At 42.1% G+C, this 21773-nt stretch overlaps 1 protein-coding gene across 8 annotated transcripts in view; it reads right to left on the bottom strand.

Annotated features, from left to right (window-relative positions):
- Positions 1 to 21773, bottom strand: part of pde4ba (phosphodiesterase 4B, cAMP-specific a) — a 202547-nt gene that overhangs the window by 7094 nt on the left and 173680 nt on the right. For 6 of the 8 annotated variants that reach the window (XM_037770885.1, XM_037770883.1, XM_037770884.1 and 3 more), the window contains 2 exons: positions 16011 to 16123; positions 3515 to 3608 (listed from right to left, as the gene is read on the bottom strand). In XM_037770885.1, coding sequence (XP_037626813.1) covers positions 3515 to 3608; positions 16011 to 16123 — 207 coding nt within the window. Of the gene's footprint in view, positions 1 to 3514; positions 3609 to 4482; positions 5455 to 9750; positions 10017 to 16010; positions 16124 to 21773 lie in introns of those variants that run through there. The other 2 variants (XM_037770888.1, XM_037770889.1) reach the window with 2 other exon arrangements.

Here is a 21773-nt window from a genome sequence, read left to right as displayed (position 1 = left end):
GTTGGGAATCTGGTGTGGGAATTTATTTTATTCATTATTTATTTTTATTATTATTTAATTTATTTCTTTAATTTTAAGATTATTTTTTGGGCTTCTTCGGGTATATGAGGCGCCTGTTCTACCAGGTGATTTGCCACAGCGCCCCTTTATTTAAGTTTTTAATTATAAGTCCATATATATATATATATATATATATATATATATATATTTTTTTAATCTTAATTCTTTTTTTTCTAAAGGAAATAATAAAAAGTATGATTCCAATGTGCACATTGTGAGGAAGACGAAGTTAAAATTCCCATTTGACCTCATACAGCACGAGTCTAATAATTGAATCTACTTCTCTATATAAATTGGGTTCAATGCGTTCGTCTGCCTGAAGACCCAGGTGCACCTGCAGCTGGTTAGCTCCTGAGGGATTTATAGATTCACTCATTCATCATCTGTGCCTCCATTCATTTGTTCATTCATGCCGCCCCGTCCTCCACCTGCAGCCTCTCTCTCCCTCTCTGAGCTCCTACTGTCCATTCATCTCTGTTTTGCCCTCCGTCTCTCAGCAGGTGGCTCACATCTCATCTCCTGCTCTTTTCTCTCTCATAGGTCAGTCCATTGACAGACTGAGAGCCGGGGCTCCTACACAGTTAAGGCGGCTCCATAAAGTCGGCCATTCAATAAGCTGCCTCATCTCTCGCTGCATTATCAAATCACTTAGTGTGCAGTTGGATTTTATGTTTGGTTTATTTTATTTACGAGTCTATTCAACCACAGTTAGTTAGGCCACAAATAAAGTGAGTACGAAGTCCAAAAATCCGCAGAAAACCTGCAAGGCTTTCATGTACATAATATAAATAATACGCCAAGTTTCACACTTTATCCAAAAATAAACGCACGCCAAGTTTCTCGCAATAACCAACCAGGCCCTTGTGTTTAATGCAATCACAGAAGAATTGAATGAAATCCTGCAGGGGCTGGCTATCGGCACGAATGGGAGCCGCGCACTCATCTATCAAGCCTCGACTCAGCTCATCGCTGGCCTATCAGCCTTCCCCTGTGGAGGGTTATTCAATTACCAGCTGTAATTCAAATAATCACTTTCACTCTCACGCTCTCCCTCTCTCTCTCTCTCTCTCTCGGTTTCCTCTCCCGTCTCTCGCTCTCTCTTCAGGCCTTCAGTGGTAATTGAGAATGGGCAATTAAGCGCTCTCAGACATGTGCTGCGTGGGAAACAAGGGGAAGAGCAATATATTGCCCTCTAATTTATTACAAGCCATCATTATCACCACCGCTGTCGTGTGGTGTTTGTGTGAGTGTGTGTGAGAGAGTTTGCGGTGTCATTCTTATCATCCATTTCTACATAAGTAAGTGCCAATATGCTGTAAACGCCGTGCACTCTGTTCCACGGTTACAGCTGATAAACTACTCAGGAGGTTTTTAGCAACATGATCCTGGATTCCATGCCAGATAAGATTAAGTCTCTCTGTCGCATTTTGGCCTGTAATGTGTCATCCGGTCACATGGACAGTCCTCCTTTTTATGTGTCTGTTTTCACTCTTCTCTTCTTTGCATTTAGCTCATCTTATTAGGGATGCACCCATCCGACTTTTCAGTCCCGATACTGATACTGATACTGATACCTGGGCTTTAGTTATCAGCTGATCCCTACATCTTATCCTCTCTTTTTCTCTCATTTTAGACAATGATTTACAAAAAAATGTAAGCAGCTAGAAAAAACAATCTGCTGTATTTTGCTCTGTTCTTTCTCCCCTATTCTCCTTCCCGCTACTCTGTCACCTCACACGTTTATTTCGATTTCTGTTTCATCCTCCTCCATATGCTCGCCTGTGAGAAACGCAGATGCAGTAGAGGAGAAGGGAGGGGCTTTTTGGGGCCATTTTTTCCCCTCAGTGTGCTGCCTAAACTAGGTGCTGCTGGCCGATCAAAGGGAATTATGACAGAATTATGCTGCCAGGACAGCTGTGGCGGGGGAGAGGCACACGTGAATGGCCAACAATCCTTAATGGAAAGTCAGAAATCCTGGTCGGAAATCGCCCTCTATTTATCTAGGACACGGCACTGTTTTACCAGTCAACAGCCTTTACACCAGCTGAAAAATTAAAAACCCAGATAGTCTACAGGAATAAACTGATGGGGATTTGCGGTGGATCTAAGGATGACCTCTGCATGACCAGGCAAATGGCGGGAAAATGTAATTTCTCTGAGCCTGAATGGATGCTTTTATAAAAAATAACAAAGCAGAAATAAGTGCATTACCGACGTGATGCTAATCTTAATAGATGGAGGGATTAAACAACCCTATTGGTCAGCTGAGACCAAACCAGGCCAGCTGTGCTGCTTCATTAATGTTCACCTGTTCTTTCTTTCTGCCGCCAGCAGGGTAAACCTGATGTCTTATCAAAGCGATAGTCATCTCTGTCTGGAATCTCGGGGCAGCGAGGGGGGGAGGGAGAGCTGGAGGGAGAGCTGGAGGGACAACAAGGTGTCCCTGCTGACAAAGATGCATTAAGACGAGGATGAGTCACCAAATCTGCCGAGCTCATCTCGCTGCCAGCAAAGGGGGTTCCTCTGTACCTCTGTCTTCTCCCTCACTGCAGTCAGCTCCCTCCCTCCTCCGTCTCTCCTCAACCCTCCTCTCGCTCTCTGTGATCCGGCGGTGAGGGATCCGCCAACAACACTACACCGGATCAAGATGCCAATTGATTGGAAGCACGGTGTCTACAGATAGTCTTAACTACCTCTAGGTGCATTCTCTCTGTCGTATATTATCATTTTTTGTTTGTCTATATTTCTTTTAACTCATTCACTTATTGGCTCACATTTACCAAAAGCCAACTTTTAACCCATTTGAAGAAATTGGTTTATTGTCCCACTAGTGCTGGTTTATTGTTTCCCTATAGTGTCTCGTGTGGTTTTGTACCAGGCTCATGAAGCATTTTGTACATGTGGGTGACAAAAAACAAAAGAAGCAATGTCTCTAAACACCATATAAATACATATATGTTTAGCTATCGCCATCTATTCTCAGATCTCGGATGTGCAACCCACGCTGACGACATCCACTTCCAATCCACTTACTTACTAACAAGCTCTCTTGTCTGTCAAATGGCACTTTTACAGTAGTACGCCACCTTAAATAGCATTTATTTCCTCTTAATTCTTTAAGAAATGTGCAATTTTTACTTAAATTTGAATGGCCATTTTGAGCCCGATGCCATAAACATCTAGACAAAGCTTAATGGCGCAGTGTTTTATGGTACGCCCCCACAGAAGAGCCTGCCAGAGCAACTTGCACAGCTCAACACCATGTACTGAACCTCCACAAAAACACTGCAGCAAAACAGAGAAGTGAGGATCTGTGTGAGCCGGTAAATATGTGTGTATATTTGTATGTATTTGTTGGGTTTTAATTATGGTGATTTAGGGGTGGATTATAAAGACCGCACTGGTGAATTTGTTGGTGTGATTTTGAGTGCATGTACACAAGACTTTCATTTACCTAGGAAGGTGTTGGAGATGAATTCGGAAACCTGATTCCCAGACCGACTCATCTCAGATAGGTGCGTCAACTCCCGATTCAACATTCTCTTGAACTGCAAGAGAGAAAGAGGAAGAGGAGGGGGGAGAGAGAGAAAAAATGTCGTCAGTTTCCACTGAGGGAAAACCTGGGAGAAATTACGGTACAAGATTCCACAGAAAATACACTTTTATTCCAACATCTCCAGATTTATTATTTAATTACAGTGTGAAATCAGTGATGGAGGGTAGGGGGGGGGCACATCTTGTTCCCCATCCATTTTCCCACAAATTAATTAGGGTGTGGATCATTATTTGTTTTACCAGTGGTTTAAGCCATCACCTTTTAATACCCCACAATTCACCTCCGGCAACCAATTTACAGTTTTATTACACTGAATCACATTTCTGGGGCCTATTTAACCGTTTCACTTGCGTCAGTGTGCAAGAATTTCAATGATGTCAAGAGGAAAATCTGCACACTGCTCCCTGCAGTCCTCTTTGTTACAACATTTTGGGCGATTTTCATGTACTTTTCGTATTATGAGCCGTTTTAAATAGATGAGATAGTCGAGGGAGACAGATGAGTTTGACAGTACACGGAGACCCGGGCACTGCAGTAGCAGCTGTTTATGACAGACTGATGCATGCGCGTGCACACACATCCAGACTAACACACACATATACAGACACACAGAGCTCTGCAGAGGGCTCAAGATGGAGCCTGAGCCACATAACACCATTCTGTCAGACCCCCCCCCCCACACACACCCCACCTCACCATGATGGAAAATATCTTTTGGTGCAATTAGGCTAGCACGGTAACCTGAAAAGCTCCACGGAATCATTATCAAAATGATGAATTTCTATAGAAATGGCAACACAGCACAGAGAGGTACGATGAAATGGGTGCGTTACCCCCGACAAGCTACGTAGATAAGCGTCACACACCTTAATGTAACCCCAAGAGACCGACAGCAGGTAATTGGCTTCAGGCATTTTGGACCCCGTTTTCTCGTTCCTACACAAAGCCAGAACTGTAATCCAATAGAAAATAAATAGAGGCAGACGAACAGGATTCCTTCAACGCCAAAAAAAGGACAAAAAAATCCCTTCTTCCCTCCTCTTGTGATTCTCTTCTCAGCAGCTAAGAGAGCAGCTCGATGACGGCTCACTCTGCCTCTCAGCAGCAGAAAAGGGCCAGCTCGGAGTCTCCATGCCTGGCTATGGATGTGAGGATAGATAGAAAAGGAAAAGTAGGCGCTGGTTGAGGAGGAGATCCAGCGGGCACGGTGGTTCGGCTGGAGCAGCTGGAGCCGTGAGCTGGGAACTCTCAGCGCACTGAGGAATTATAGAGGAGCGAGGAAGGGAGGAGGGGAAAGTAACAACGATGGAGACAAGAGGAGGAGGGAGTGAGGAAGCGATGTTCATCAGACTGGAGGGGGGGTTCCTCCACTGGATTTGTCTTGCTTCGCTGCTCTCACTGCTGTAGCGCTCACTCCCCCCCTCCTACCCTGCTTCTCTCTTTCTGGTTCCCTCCCCCTTCTGTCTCTCTGCTGTAGTCTGCCAGCCCCAGCAACACGCTCTATCGACAACACATGATTTGACAGAAAGTGGGGAGAAAGGGGGAGCCCTAATTACGGCTTGGCATTGGTGTATACATGATGGGGATGTTTGAGTGACTGGCATATAATATCCAGATGTAACATCCTCTCTTCTCTTGTTTTCCAGCTGTGCAACCGCTGTACATAAAATCCCATCCTCTTCCATTCCCAGCCCCTGTAATTCCCTCTTTTTATTATGAAGTCAGCCATTGTGAAGGAATGTCACGGAGCTGTACAGCTATCAGCCCTCCCTCTACAGTAAAACAATGAGGGCTGATAGAGGGGATGGCGCACGTTTTGAGGAATGTGAACGCACATCCACTGTATTTTTTTATCACCATTATTATCTCTATTATCCTCTCCCTCGTTTGAGTCTTCTGTTGTCTCCTGACATCCAGAGCGCCGCGGCCATTGTGGAGAACTCATAAGCCTGTTCATTATCTGTATCCCATAATAATATCAGATGCTGTCAGGGTGTCTGTGGAAGGCTATTTATAACAACCGAAAGAGAGTGGGGAAGACGGTCAGAGAGAGAAAGAAAAAGATGGGAGATAATTGCATCCTTCCCCAATTTAGGTGACAACTGCCCACGGTTATTCTCTCTCTGCCTGTGTGTACGCCAATTACCAGAACACCGCAACGCCATGGCAACAGCATCAGGCGGCCGGTGTACGGCTGTTTTGAAAAGGAGGAGAGGAGGAGAGAAAGAGAGGAGAGGCTTCCCCTTTTCCTTCCCAGGCAGACATGTGCTGTAGCTGCTGAGCTGTCACGAGGACACACCACACATCTCGCCTCTGCTCGCATCCACCGATCTCCCCGTTCCCCCTCCCCTCCGCTCCATCTCCCTCGCTCTCCACCACTTACATGTCAATTTCTCTCCCGGCTGCCACTTGCCAACACAGTCATCAATCTCTCTGTCTGTCTGCCTCGCTGGCAGAATCAATGGGCCGTCCTTGGAGCAGGTGTTGATACTGCTGCAGTGTACAAGGCGAGGGCCACCTGACTGGAATATACTGTTACATCAGTACCACCGGCCAATTTTCGACAGGCGCTGTTTGTCAATTTTGAAACGACTTTTGTTTGCGAAACCCCTCGAGGGTGGCTTCGCCTTATGAGAAAAAAATATCCACGGTTCTTGTCACTTCAGAGTCAAGCCATGTGAAACTGTAAACAGAAGTTCCCAGACATCCTCTCGGTCCGATGTGTTTGTGTGTACGAGTTTGGAAAGATGAGGGGGAGATCAAAGCTTCCCCGAGAGGATCCCGGATTATCCTCCCACTGAGGAAAAGTACCAGAAGCAGGGAGGTGGGAAAGCAAGAAAAGAGAGAGAAACAGAGGAGGCAGCTCTTTATATAATAGCTCACTGCATAATATATAAAGAAACCAGAAATAACAGCGGGGGATGTCTCACTGCAGTGTGTTGAGGAGCTATGCTTCCCCAGAGAGAAATGCCTCAGTACGCACACACACACACACACACACACACACACACACACACACACACACACACGCACAGCAGAAGCCTACAAACGCTATTATCTATAGTTAAGCACAATCGATGCTGACATGTCACACGCATGTTTTACACACTCTTGCCCATATGTTTCTGTACGAGTGTGTTGTTGCCAGTGTGTTGTTCAGTGAGGAGCAGAAGGGAAGCCTCTTTACCTCCTACTGACACTGTGACGCTGAAGGAGGATTAGCCTCTCGGAGCTCTGTGGGTATCTCTTTCTCACACTGTACATCTATCATATGTATTCACTTCTTCACAAACCTCGTCTCTCCTGTTCTCTTTTTCTCTATCAAATTTATTTGAACAGTTTTAATGGTAAATGGTAAATGGACTTTTATATAATGCCTTTTTAGTCCTCCGACCACTCAGAGTGCTTTACACTACATGTCAGCATTCACCCATTCACACACATTCATACACTGATGACAGAGCCCATCAGGAGGATTTAATCAAAATACTCATTCAAACACCGATGGCGCAGCCGTCAGGAGCAATTTGGGGTTCAGTATCTTGCCCAGGGACAATTCGACATGTGACCAGAGGAGCTGGGGATCGAACCGCCGACCTTCCGATAGGTGGCCAACCTGCTCTACCTCCGAGCCACAGCCGCCCCAATACATTTTTAACCTCCTGTAGTAGATTATTTTTAAATTGTCACTGTTGGAAAATGCTTAAAATTGCTACAACTGTCTAATAAGGCCTGAATCATTTTCATCTGAAGTGGTTCAGATTGAAGTTATGCCTTTGAGCCACTAGTGGGCGCTCTATGCTCTGTCTGCTGTAGAGCAGCCAGCTCAGTGTTCAGAGAGTGTTGACCTCTTAACCCTGCAGTGACAGAAATGCACAACTTTACTTGGGAATAAACCTGATTAAATCCTCTTTTTCTATCAAATATAAAAAACAAATGTTAGCAGGAAATCTTAAATAATCTGAATTTACAATGATGAGTGTGGAAGTTTTGAAGAGCAAAGCAATTACACCATGACGTTACACCTTTAAAGCTCAACATCATTAGCTTCAATTAAAAAAAAATCATTAATTTAACCCATTTTCCCCAAAGACTATATTTAGTATGATAAGGATTTGTTCTGAAACAAACAAAGTCTTTAAATTTGGTATGGACATACTTTTCCTGAAATAATCCCTTCAATTTTACTGATTATTCTAGGGCATTTTCTACCATTTTTTAAAAAACAGTAGTCCCATGTGCCCAAAGAAAAAAATCACTTTTCAGCCAACTGTTTGATCGATTTACAAAATGTGTTCAGATCTGTGCTTAGGCAAGCCCAGAGAACATTTTCACCAAAGGAAATTTAAAATTTCAGTTACGCACACAAATGGTTTAATCAAGATAATGTCATATTTACGGTATGCAACATCCCTGACTACGATTTATGTAATCAGTCTTTCTTCAGCAGTGAAGCTGCAGCGGTTGTGGTTTATCTCCTCCTCGCTATAAGACGAATGTGACGCAGGGTGGTAACGTTGGCGCAATGGCAAAGGCTCACTGTGACATAACTCTGTAAAGATCGGGGAAATCTACCTACGTATGAACCGTGCGTATGTTGGATGAAGCTATAGACGACTCTGAGACACGGCCTGACAGCCTCTCACTTCCTCTGACTCACTCTCTCGTGCTAGTGTGTGTTTGTATGAGAACAACGTATTCATGTGTCACTGAACCTGTGCAGAAAGATGTATAAAAAAAAGGAACGGTAAAGAGACAAAAAAACGGAGGGAGTAAGATAAACGTAAGTAAGCTATTTCTCAGCTGAGTGATTCATTCCCACCACTCCCAGCTGCTCAAGGCCTCGGAGTCAGATGTGGTGTGTGCAACACCATTTTTGGCTGGAGGAGAACAGTTAACAGGCTGCACAACTGTGCTCCCTCGAGCTCTGGTTGCTGTATTACACCAACAAACAAGAAATGCTTGAATCCCCAAAACCTCTACTGCATTATTCAACACTCAAATGAATGCCTAAATCATATAGAAAGCAACATTTTATCATGTTAACAAGAGTAATGGTATGTATCCCCCTAACTTTTGGGAAACATTTCCAAAAACGTTTTCCTTACTCTCTGCATCCCGTTTGAACAAACCGACTGTTGAGCAGCATCTAAACACTTTGCCACTACTTCACTATTTCTTCCCAGATGAGCAGAGTGTACGGTCTCAGTCAGAGAAAGAAAACTCTCCAGGCTTTGGTGCTTAGAAACACCACTTATCAATAACTTAAATCCACAGTCATTTTGCTTATTAACTCAATCATGTCCCTCTCTTTAGATGACACTAGACTCTTCTAGAGAAAGACAAACACACATTGTTGATGCTTTTTGCTCTACATGCCTGTTTTACGAGCAGTAACTACACAGTTCAACAAAGTACCAACTACTATCACCAATAAAGTCACTTAATAACTCGTGAGGAAATCAGTTTAACATTGTTTCAAGGAGAACTAAACAGCGTCTGCAATTAATAGTCTCTAGAATGCCCATATCTTCCTTAAATCTCCACACCATGGGAGGAAAGTTTAAGTAATCCCAAGAACTCAAGTTGTAACTGGACAGAAAGACAATGATCTATGATGTGCACTGAATTAAACTTTGCTCTTTAGGGCAAATGATGACGAAAGGTCCCTCAGTGTCTTACAATACAGCCGCAAATCTAAATTCAGGGGTTCAAGGGTTCTCAAAAACCGAATGCACGCACCACTGCTTCTTGCATGAAGCTCTGAAAAGTGTGTATAATTAGAAAATGAACAAATAAAAAAGCACGTAGCTCCTCTAAAAACATACACTTCAGCAGCTACAACTAACCATCACAAGCTTTCAAACGGAAGAAAACCATAAAGCATGCACTGCATCCAGCATCCGCAGCTGTAAAATATGTTTAAAGTCTTCCGAAGATGACCTGATTAAACAACACCAAAGGACATACAACTGAGACTTTGTGTTTAAAAAGACTATAACCACGGCATGTGAACTTCACACCAAATAAGCCACAAAAGTTAGAGAAAAAGACAGAGAATCTTACAGTCCATCAAGATACCTAAAAAGTAAATCTCTGTATATCTAACTACAAAACAATCCATGAAAACTCACCTTTCTCCAACCATTGAGCTTCCCTATTTTCCTCTCTTTCTTGTCAAAGCAGCAGGCTCCCATGTTGCTGTGTGTGGAGTGCAGAGCAGAGCGGGGCTGTCGTCCGTTAAAGTGTCTGTCTCAGTCTGACTACAGCATGAGTAAAAGGACCAAGCCTTGGTTCTCTGACGCTGGGAAACGCCACAGCTCCAGTGACTCACTTTGGGCTTCGAGGTCTGACTGGGCTTTACCTCACACCCTGTGTATGTGGAGCAATGACTGAGAGTGTGTGTGTGTGTGAGAGAGACTTCTGCCTCATACACACTCCCTCACGGGGGAGGTCCCGCCTCTTGCGCCTCTGTGCTTGCTGTACACTACTTCTGCAGCTCTGAGGTTTACACTGTCAATATCGTGCTGATCACTCTGATGACTACAACACTTCCTGTTTTGATCAAATCAGTGGATTTCCTTGAACTTCTAAAGGTAGCCAGGTGTAGATGTTTCTTTTTTCTAACTTTCAAGAGTCCTTTAGTTTACAGAAAAAAGGTTTACATAATCCGCATTACACATTAACACACTGATGAATCAACAGACACACAATGGTCTTATATTTGCCAAATCTGTTCTGTTCACATAAAACATGTAGAGTTGCGCGAAGGCCCAACAGCAACTGTGCTAAATCAACAGGTTTCAAATAGGGCTCCAACTAACAATTATTTTGATCATCCATTTAATCTGCTGATTATTTTCTTGACTGATCGATTAACTGTTTCAGGTATAAAATTGAAATGAAATAATCTGTCGTATGCTGCTTTTCTTACGTTGCAGTAAATGTTATATTTTGGGGGGTTTTGGACTGTTGGTTGGACATAACAAGACGATGACGCCAGACGTTCTCTAGGATATTGTGAAGGGACTTTTTCACAGTTTTCTGATGTTTTATGGATCAAACAATTTAATCGACAAAATAACCTGCAGATTAATTGCTGATGAAAATAATCGTTAGTTGGAGTCCTAACGCCTCGTTTCCACACAGCTTTGTTTTGTGTCCTTTATTCCGTATAATAACGCAAGGAAATCCATCTCTTTACGGATGCATAGAAAGACCACCGGAGAAATGGGAGTTAATTTTGTCTGTTCTTCGTCATCCGGTCCAATGGAATATATGCATGGAGCATTATCGAGACAAAAATAGGACCAATAATGCGTGGCGACAAATAAGTGAGGAGTTTGGCCTGCAAGGTGTATAGCCAGTTTTATAAAATGCTAACTTCCTGTGGCACACAGTGCATACTGTCTGTCCGAAATATGCTGCAAAAGTTAACATTTTTCAACGTACAGTAGGCTACTTGAGGCTTATTCCGGACCGAATTAAAAAAACAAACAAACAGAAGGAGGAGTTTCGCAAACACAGAGATCCTGGAGGTTCATATAGGAATGAATGAATTTCTGGTAGACCCTCATACGTACACAGAGCTATGTGGAAACAAAGCGTCAATGTCTTGTTTTGTCCGACCAACAGTCCAAAACCTAAAGATAGAAAAGCGTCAAATCCGTCGTTTAATCTATATTACTTTTTATATTAATCAATTCATCGTCTAGTTTATAAAATGAAAATAGTGAAAATGTCTTCTTCCATGGTCCAAGGTGTGATCAAACAGTCCAAAACTCCAAAAGATGTTCATTATCCAATGATATAAAACAGAGAAAAGCCGAAAATCTTCACATTTGAGGAACTGGCAGCAGCGAATATTTATTTTTGCTTGACAACAGTAAACAAAATGTTTCTGCCAATTGACTAATGGATTACTCCACTTATCATTTCAGCCCTAGTTTCACATAACAGTCTCCAGCCTCGACACAGAAGAATATTTCTTCTTGACCCGTCTACATCAGCCATACATAACAGGGAGGACAGTCACGTACTGTAACCCTCAGCGGCCACAGCCTGCTCTTCACCTTGAAAGTACAGCAGCAGCCTCTCGGGTTTCACCTCCCTCGTCCTCGTGTTTCATACTCTGCCACAGCTTGAATAACAGTTTTTCCATCCTAAACACAACAGGTAGTCGAGGGGCCACATTAGCTGACCGGCATGCTCTCGTTCATAAAAACCAGGTCGAGTGTAATGGCCCACATGACAAAGAGGAAGCAGTTGTGTAATCATGTTTTAGTTTACTGTGAAAACAAGGCGAGGAGTATGATAGCCTAGATATCAAAAGGAATTAACCTATTGTTAATATGGGCACACAGCCACATGCACACCCAAACACACACAGTCCATGCATACAAGACAGACATGTCTGAAGGAGGAGTCTTTATCAGATGGTTACGTGTCAGGACACATAACCTACCAAACTCACGTCAATGAGAGTGGGTCATAACACACAATAAGCACAATGTGCTGCCTGATATGCTCCACTGTAGAACAGTCACGACCAGCACTCTTTAAGGTACAGTGTGTCGGATTTAGTGGCATCTAGTGGTGTGGTTGCAGATTGCAACCAACTCAGTACCCCTCCGACTACTCCTCCCTTTCCAAGAATGCGGTAACGTGAGCCGCCGAGTGCAAAACCGTGGTAACGTCGTTCGCCTCGCTCAAGAGGCCATCCAAACCATAATAACACTACTTTAGGAGCAACAGAAGTCAGACGGTGGCTGGCGGTACCACGCTTTTGCACTCTGTGGCTCACATTACCGCAGTTTCACAAGCGTGAGAACCACTGTGGCTTTCAGGTAACATAAAAATGTGAAAGGCCCTCTCAAGAGTCAGTGTTTGGTTTGTCCGTGCTGTGTAGAAACATGGCGGAGCAACATGGACGAAAACATGATTCTTAGTTTCCGGTCATTATATTCCATTTCTGCTGAGAGATCCACCGAAATGTTACACACTGTTCCTTTAATCTCTCTACACTAAAGCTCCCATTACTGACTGAATCTTTAAAGAAACAAACCTGAATATACATCGTTCTTACAGGTTCACTTTTTGAGTGTTTCTGATAAAATAATACATATCAATCAAGTTATTTTTAATCTTGGCAGCTCGTTGGGTAAGTCTAATAGTATTTTCTGGAAAAGCAGGATAACTGTCCTTTCATTATTCCATAGTTGGGATAGTTTGGAATTTCTCAAGTTGGGGAGTCTTCTGAAATCAATCATCACCTGCAGATAACATCTGGCTCAATCCCGCCAATTTTTCTGTGATTGCAAAAGTCCAACAAGTCCACAAATGTTGGGTTGATATGAACCAGCAGCTTTACCACATTAATGAATATAGTAAAAAAATATTTTTCACTTTCAATTCTTTTAGGAAAACCCCATATTCATTCTGCTGTAACGGATATACTGTCATAATGTTTCTCCTCTCTAGTCTCAGTGATTCAGTGTGATTCTGTCTTCCTGTAGTCTGTATATCTACGTCTAAATGTCTGTTTGTTTAAGTGGTTAATAGTATTTATTCAGTCCTCGTGTGTCTGAACTGAAACCGGTCCAGCTGACTGTCAGTGCTGGATGTGTGTCCAGATGACGACAGCAATGGGATAAATAAACACGACCATTAACCATCCAAACGGACATGATGGGATGTCTATTGTCGTCTAGAGAGAGAGAGCGGGGGATCAGGAAGGAGACAGGAAGAGAGAGTCACTCGGCCCGGGGGTCTGCATGGATCCCTCACACACACACTCACACAAATGTTCTCTCTCTTCCTCTCTAGTTTATTGTGTTTGACCCACTGCGGGATCCCTCGCATCCTGTTGTCCAATTTTATGAGAAATAACAAGCTTATCCTCTTGGCTCGCTTGACAAACTGTTTTCAGGCTCTCTTACACACAGCTGCCACTCAGCCTATACAGTAGAGCAGCTTCACGGGATTTAACTGCCACAAGCAAATTACACAAAGTGTTTAGTATTGAAAGTTTTGAGTCCACAAGGAAGGTGAAATCTGTCTATCGCCCTCGACAGCAGTTTAAGGCGATATTACAAATGGCGAATGTGTTGACAAAGATGGCCGAGCATCCTGTCTTTATACAACGAACAGTATACCGGACTCAATGATGGCGTCCAGCCACTTGAATGAAAATTGCTTGCCCAGCGCATAAGCCGAATAAGTTGCTTGCCCCCTCGGCCCATAGACTTTAAATTAGGATGATGTCACACACTTTAAATTTAGCGTTTTGGGCCACAGGGGATTTTGTTGCTGCAGTATCATGAGTGGCCAATGAGATAAATTGGCAGCAAGGCTGAGTGGCGATACCATTTCAAGCTCTCATAATGCATCCATGGTTGTTACCCATAGACTGTAGATAAGAAGTGGACGTCACTGTGACCTCACACTTTGGTTTGTGGACTGCTGTTTTGAAGCCTCGAGTTCTGCATTTTGGCCGTCACCAGAAGTGACACGAGAGGGTGGAGCTAAGTACAACCGAACGCTGAATAACATATTTATAGGAGACCAAAAAGGTTATATTTAACTTTCATGAAATGGAAACACACTGTTTTATGGTCTATTTGACTCTAAATGGGACCATAATTTACTAAATGAACATCATGCTGTATTGAAGAAGACTTGAAACTAGCGATTGAGACCATAAACTCATGTTTACAATGTTTACTGAGGTAATAAATCAAGTGAGAAGTAGACTCATTTTCTCATAGACTTCTATACAATCAGACTTCTTTTTGCAACCAGAGGAGTCGCCCCCTGCTGGCTATTAGAAAGAATGCAAGTTTAAGGTACTTCTGCATTGGCTTCACTTCTCAGAGCTGGAGGTTGCCACCTGTTGTAGCACATGGATGAATTTTCCACAGTGGCCAACCGTAGTATTGCATTAACAATATCAAATAATAATTTTCACCAAAACTGCTGACAAAAAAAACAACAAACTGAAAAAAAGATGAATTATTACTCGTTGTATTATACTTTTTTAAACCATGAAGATTTAATTGCAAAACTTTCCCAGAGCCAGGAAACGCTCTTTTGATGTGCATGACGTCATCTCAATGTAGAGCCTATGGGCCGAGAGGGGCCAAGCAAGCGGGCGATTATGAGTCAATAACGTACATGTTTACTGGGCCACACAGCCTGGAAGCTGAGATAAGCAAACCTGGAAGAGCTAATGCACTTGATGAGCAACTTTCATCGGAATGAATGGATGCAATCTTTGAGTCAATTATTCAGTTTTCATGGCACATCCATGACCTAGCACAGCTCACTTTATTGTATAAAACTGATTCACTGGTAAAAGGCTGATATACTGTATAGACTAGAGTAAAAGTTACAATGTCATATACAAGAAATATATGAATTTACTGAAGGTTAATGCATGAGTGCATCTCATTCATTCTTAGATATAAACTTCAGGAGTCAGTGCCAAGAGAAAGCTCAATAAATCAATGCATCTACAAGATATGGCCGAATATACTGCTTGGTACCAATCTCTGTCATGCTCTGTCAACTTCTTTTATAAAGAACCAGGAACTAGACCTTGGTGCATTTCACGCACAATCGATGACACAGAGGAAACAGTATAACCAGTGGACAGTGAAACGTTGTTTGTTTAAAGTCATTTTAAATAGGCTGATTTAGTGACTAACTTTAAACACGAATCCAACTCAATTGTTCTCAGATACATGTAGAGATAAGGAGTTATAGTACAAAGACAGCAGAGTCAATCAAGTGATAAGAAATAAACCTGAAAGCCAAATATTGCTGAGTTTCAGCTCCGTCAGTGAGTAATATGGTTAAGGGGTCATTTAAAAAAAGAAGCAGGAACTGAACCTTGGTGCACATCACTCACAATCAATGACGTAGAAGCAACAGAATAACCAGTGGACAGTGAAAAGTTGTTTGACAGGGAAGAAGGAAAGAGAGCCACAGCGGGCCAAGACACACAAAAAACACACACTTCCTTTTGTCGGACAATTTCTGCACAAAAAAAAAAGAAATAAAACAGAAATGAATGGAGCTTGGAGCGGATTTAGACAGAAATCAGCTGATGAGTAACATCCAGTCATATTCATACAAGTGTGCAGAGTTGCTGCTGCAGCTTCTACCAAACCAACATCTTCTTACTGTATACGTTAGGACTTTTAAATCTGTTGCCAAGGTCATGCTAAGTTCACGTATGATTACAGCTACAGTATCTCTGGATTCTGTCGTTCATGTGTTTATTATTATGCTGAAGGATTAGTGCTACTTGCAGAGACTCTTGCTTGCTCAGGTTTGAGAGCTCCCTCAAAGAACAAAGCTTTTTTCTGTGTAAACATGATGAAGCCTCTCCTACCTTGTTAGAGGCCATGTCGCTGACAGAGCGGTAGGTCTGGATGGTCTCCAGCTGGTCCAGACACCAGTCCAACTCCTCCATCGTCTCCATGGCCAGCTTCTGGTACGCCTCATCTGTCAACAAGCAGCCGGGACACAGAGACACACGGTCAGAACAGACGGCACACATGGAGCTCGAGCGCTGCCCGGCCACTCCCAGGCAACGTCCACTCACAGGTCCCGCTTGGGATGCCTGCTGCTGCTGCTGAGGAGGGGGAATGGCTAGAGGTGGCGCCCGGCTGCAGCGCTCCTTCATCATGAGGAGGTGTAGCTATGGGGAGCTAGTGGTACTCACAGCTGTCAGCAGAGCACAGTAGAGTAGAGTAGAGGAAAGCTAGGACCTCGCTCAACTTTTCTCTCTGCGCATATGCGTGTGCCCCCCCCTCACCCCTCATGCCCCATTTACATGAAGTCAACCCCCCTAGCAGGAAACCAAATACCCCCTCAGACGCACATTACCCCACCTCACAGGAAGCAAACAGACACCTGTACATCTACACACACATGAACGCACACATAAGCGTTTCTCATGCTAAACCAAACTATGATTTAATTTCCTGCTTGCTCTGACACTCATACGTACACAAATACATTCAAACTTAATCAAGCAACTGATAAATCAGTGTAATCACATCTGATTATTAACTATAGATAGATAACTGCACTCCACAGACTGTTTTGTTTAACAGGAGTTGAGACACTAACATGGTAATGGGCCTCCTGTCGGTCTCTGGTGGGGCTCCGCATGATGTTTTAATGAGTCCACGCAGAGTCAAGAACATTTGTTGTTTTGGTCTGGTGCATAAATGATAACAGCTGCTGTGAAGACGTGTGGTTACTGTTGTGCTGTGTGTATGTATGTCAAAGGCCCAACCACAAATGTAGCCCGAGGACTAAATTACAGGAACTGGCTTAGGTATCAATTTTACCAGAACTGAATAATATTTCCGCAATGTTCAGCAACAGCCAGAGTGTGTTTGTGTGATTAAGCCTTGTGATGTCTTTTCTTTGTAAAACAGTCAGTAACTCTGTTTTTTTTTAAGTCATACCGTATGTTAATCATTGCAAGTACTGATTATTTTCATTATTGATGACATCGGCAATTAGTTCCTTAAGTAATTGATTGATTGTTTAGTTAGTATGTCAGAAATAGTGAAAAAATAGGTGATGTCTTCAAGTCGTGTTTAGTCCAAAAACCCCCAAAAACATTCACTTTACTATCATATAAGACAAAGAAAAGCCGCACATTTTCAGACTGTTTGGCATTTTTGCCATAAAAAAAGACTTGGATTATTAAATCAATAATGAATTAATCGATTATTGAAATAGTTGCAGATTGATTAATCATTTCAGCTATTTATTAAATATTACTTTAAATAATCTATAACAATTTGTCTTGCACTTTTCTTGCAAAAAGTGCAACATAAAGTGATTGTAGTGCAACAAAAGTAAGACATATAAATCAAATTTAAACATAATCTAATATACTAAATAAAATTAGGAGCGTAACAAAAATGTTTGGCATGCCATGATGAAGCCAGCATATTTAAGCCAGGATAAAAGAAAATCTGGGTCAAGTAAAGCTAAAAGATAAAAATAAAAGACGGTAAAACGTAAATAAAGACTGTTTACTCCAGTCTTTTATCAGAATCAAACATCTATAAAGTCTCTAATATCTGTCAGGAAGATTTTATTTCCCACTAATCTAAACCTATAATGTTAGAGTAAGCATGATTAACAGTTTATTGAGGGACTTTTCTTTTAAAATGTAAATGATTATTTACACTACAGAGTGCCTATGACCAGATATAGAGAAAAACAACAGTGTTGAAGCACTGCTGAAATATTCTTGCATGAATTTAGAGTCAATATTTCAACCCTGTTCCTGTGGTTTAACTGTTTTTCAGACAACTACGACTGTACATCAAGGTTGGACATCAGAGTGATGAGATGGCTGGTGGGGCTGAACTGACACACACATATACAGTTGTCTGCTGCCCCTGCATTGTGTATACTCTGGGTCTCCTAGCTGCGGAGCACAACATGGCAGCGGGGTGTGCACTGCGGCGACCTTAGCGTGGCCACGTAGAATGTGTCCCCTGCTCTGATCTCCTCGCCATCAAAGACATGAGCCTGTTTGCTCTCCCAAACATGAGAGGCACCTGGCGCTCTGCCCATAGCCTTCCCTCGCTCTGGTGAGGGGAGCGAGAGAAAGAGTGTGTGTTTAGTTTAACTCCAGAAGCGTCTGATGTCAAAACGGCTTACACTCATTTGAGAAGTTTCTTCCCCGTATCCTCAACACTTTTGAGGTGGTTTATGTTTTTGAAGAGCATAGAAAGGTCCTTTTCCCTCTACCAGTTTTCTCATTTGAACTTTTAAACTCTTCTCAGACCGAAAGCAACATGAAAATGGTCTTAGCTACTGTTTATGCACTCTAATACTTATATATTTGTATGCAGTAATGGTCAAGAGTAATTCTAACAACACTTTTAATGATCTGAAATTTCTGTGTGAATGTTGAGGTTGTTTTTGTCATTCTGTACTTATGAGGATCGAACGTGCAAGCGTTATTATAGAGTAAAGTGGGATCGTTTTCTGGTGAATGGCAGTCGCCACACATCCAAGGCTTAGATGAACATGACAGTCTCACAGTTGAATCATCAATGCAACAGATGAGCAATTGTGTTAAAAGTATCTAGTTCTTTGATAAAAAGAACTTAAGCAGAGAATTTGACTATACCCTCAGGGCAAAGGTACAGAGTTCCCTGTTCAAAGAAAACCATCTATAAAAAACATTAATCAGTAAGGACAGCTACTTTTTGAAGCCAGCTTCCTACCTCAGCACACAGCATTTTATATCTATTTATTCAAGCACCATCGAGAACCTGGTGCTCCTTTTAATGTAGCTTCTGTTGTGTTTTTATATAAATGTGTTTTAATGTGTCCAATCTGGATGTGATGTGTTTTAATATACCTTATTTAATAGCAAAAAGTAGACAATAAAGTCATTTCTATTCTATTCGATAACTCCAGAGGAACATTTTGGTAAGAAACGTCCAATCACAAAGCTTAAAATTCCACACTGCTTACAAATGGCTGAAACTAAAGATTACGCTTTGTGAAAGCTGGATAATAATACTGCACATTCAGCTAAATTAGTTAACGTTTAGATTCTGGGTCAATGTTGGATGAAATCAGTGATCATAATGTTTTGATCCCTTCTTGCATCAGTTTTTGTCCTCCTGAACTAGTTTGTTTTATCTGATGCACGTGCATGCGGGTAATGTGATACACAGTCCTGCCAATGGTTTCACACTATTCCACAGATCTACTTGGTAATGCGCCAAGAAATGCAGCAATGCACCAGCAAAGGCAGGGAAGAAGAAGAAGAAGAAGATGACTTCAAGCTAGTAACATGGATCTAACAATGCAGGATTAAAACTTTTGAGAAAGATCTGCGTTTTAAATGTACATTTGATGAGGAAGGGAAAGCATTCAACACATTTTGTTAGACCTCAAGGAGACACACAATACCTTCAAGCATTTGAAATTAGCTACAGGTCTGATTTACACATCTGGCTGGCTCTTCGCCATAGCAACCGTCACTAATCCTGATGGGCACCGTAGTATTAAGAACCATTACGGCATACAAAATTGACAGAAAAACAAGACTTTAAGTTGTAATATTTGTACTAAACTAGATTGGGTTAAAGTTCAGAGCTAGAGGGTGCTGATGTGATCAACAAAAGTTTGGTTTGGCATGACATGTCTTTGTGTGTGTGGTAGTGAGGCTGCGTCAGGGGTAAAACTGAATCGCTAGATTTATTACTTGAGCTCTAAACCACGTTCACGACTTTGATTTCAAAACCCACAAAAATTGATACAGTGCTGTAAAATCTGGTTTAGTGAGTCAGGACCTAAAGCTGGTCACAAGGCCAACTTCTTGTGGGTTCCCACATATTAAACTCATTCTCTAGGTAGGTGCCAGATCCACTTAACTATGGCGCTTGTATAACAGTCTTACTCTGATCCCAGCCCTGCTGGTAAGCAGAAACAATACCAGTCAGTCTTTACCCCAGTGCAGTTTACCACCAGTCAAATAAAAAACAAAGATCAATGTTCAAAGCATGGCCTCTCAGTTAGTTCTCAATACTATTGTGATCAAATCTGATGTCAATTCTTTAAATACTTCACTTCAGAGGAAAATAGGATGTAATGACCATAAAGTAAACACAACCCAGTCCCGGTGTTTATCCTGCAGCTAAAAGACAGACGAGTCAACCGAAATCATTGCAAGACATTGGCTCCACTGTTCCTGAGTTAACCCGAATGGTAATTGAATGATGGTACAATCCCCTGACAATTTGATCATAATACTATGTAGACAAGATTATTGAAACAATAGAAATGCCTGCAAAGGGCGATATTTTTTAAAAGGATTAGGCTCAAATGTTCAACTTTCCAAGAAAAATTATAGAGTGGTACTGGAAACCACAATGATGGATTTCGGCCTTGATTTAAAAAAAATGTTTTTGTGTTTGATATCTAGCCTAACTAATCCATATAGTTTCAAAAAACTTACAGCAAAACTTACAGAGAAAAGAAAAATGGGATCTAGATTTAATTACAGTTAAAAACTCCCCGATTATTACCAACAAATACACTTTTATATTCTCACTTGTTTTAACAGAAGTAGCATGCATGTTAGCGGCTGCATACCATAAATTACTTTAGTTACAGCAGTCTGCTCTGTGTACTGTCATGGCCTCAGATGGACTGAGGGAAACAGCATTCAGAAGCCAACACACATACACACTAGCACCACAATGTATGAGGGGATTTCCACCGCCTCCACCCTGACACAAGGACCTTTCTGATCAACGCTCAGACCTACAGTGTCTGTCCCACAGGGGCAGACAGGAAAACACAGATATACATGTACTATCCAGTCAGACACACCAGAGTACTGTACATCAACTGAAATGTGTCATTACTGCCCTCAGACATAAAACATCAAACATGTACTTTCCAGCTGAGGGAGGCGGTGACAACAGGCCGCAGAGGCTCTTTCTCTAGATGCAGTATTTCCTACACAAAGTTAAAAGTACCACTATTAACAACAAAAGATAAAACAGAGAGAAAAACAAGCACATTGTCAATACTTAAGCAAAGTTTTTACCTGAAAACCTTCAGTTATAACTAGGGCTATCAATTGATTAAAATATTTGTCCATAGTTAATCGTGATTAATCACAAATTAATCACACATTTTTTTATCTGTTCAAAATGTACCTAAAGTGATCCCGCAGATTCCAGCTGGACATCAGTAGAGTAGGCGGTCCTTCAATGTGGCCCAGGACACATTTGCGTACACATTGCTAAATGAATGTGGCCCAGACCACCTCTGAATGTGGTCTGAAAGATCCGATCTCAATGCGTCTTGTGTGTGTTCACACCTCTATTTAGAGCTGTCCACATGTGATCAGATCACTGAGGACGCATGTTAATAACAGGTCTGAACAGGGCCAAAGGCAGCGCAGACCAGATCCACTCCTTCCGTTGTAACCTTTCACAATAAAAACCCTAGGCATATAATATTCGCAGGCAAGTATTATGCATTTTCGTGTCGTTTATTCGTCACGCCCCCATTGGCTAAAGGCCTTAACAATGAATTGAATGAGCTGTTCTAGCAGTATTGTACATGAGTTCCTGTTATTGTGTCCATC

Source organism: Sebastes umbrosus, chromosome 5, assembly GCF_015220745.1.
Source record: "Sebastes umbrosus isolate fSebUmb1 chromosome 5, fSebUmb1.pri, whole genome shotgun sequence".
NCBI lineage: Eukaryota > Metazoa > Chordata > Actinopteri > Perciformes > Sebastidae > Sebastes > Sebastes umbrosus.
This window is presented reverse-complemented; position numbering and strand designations above follow the sequence as displayed.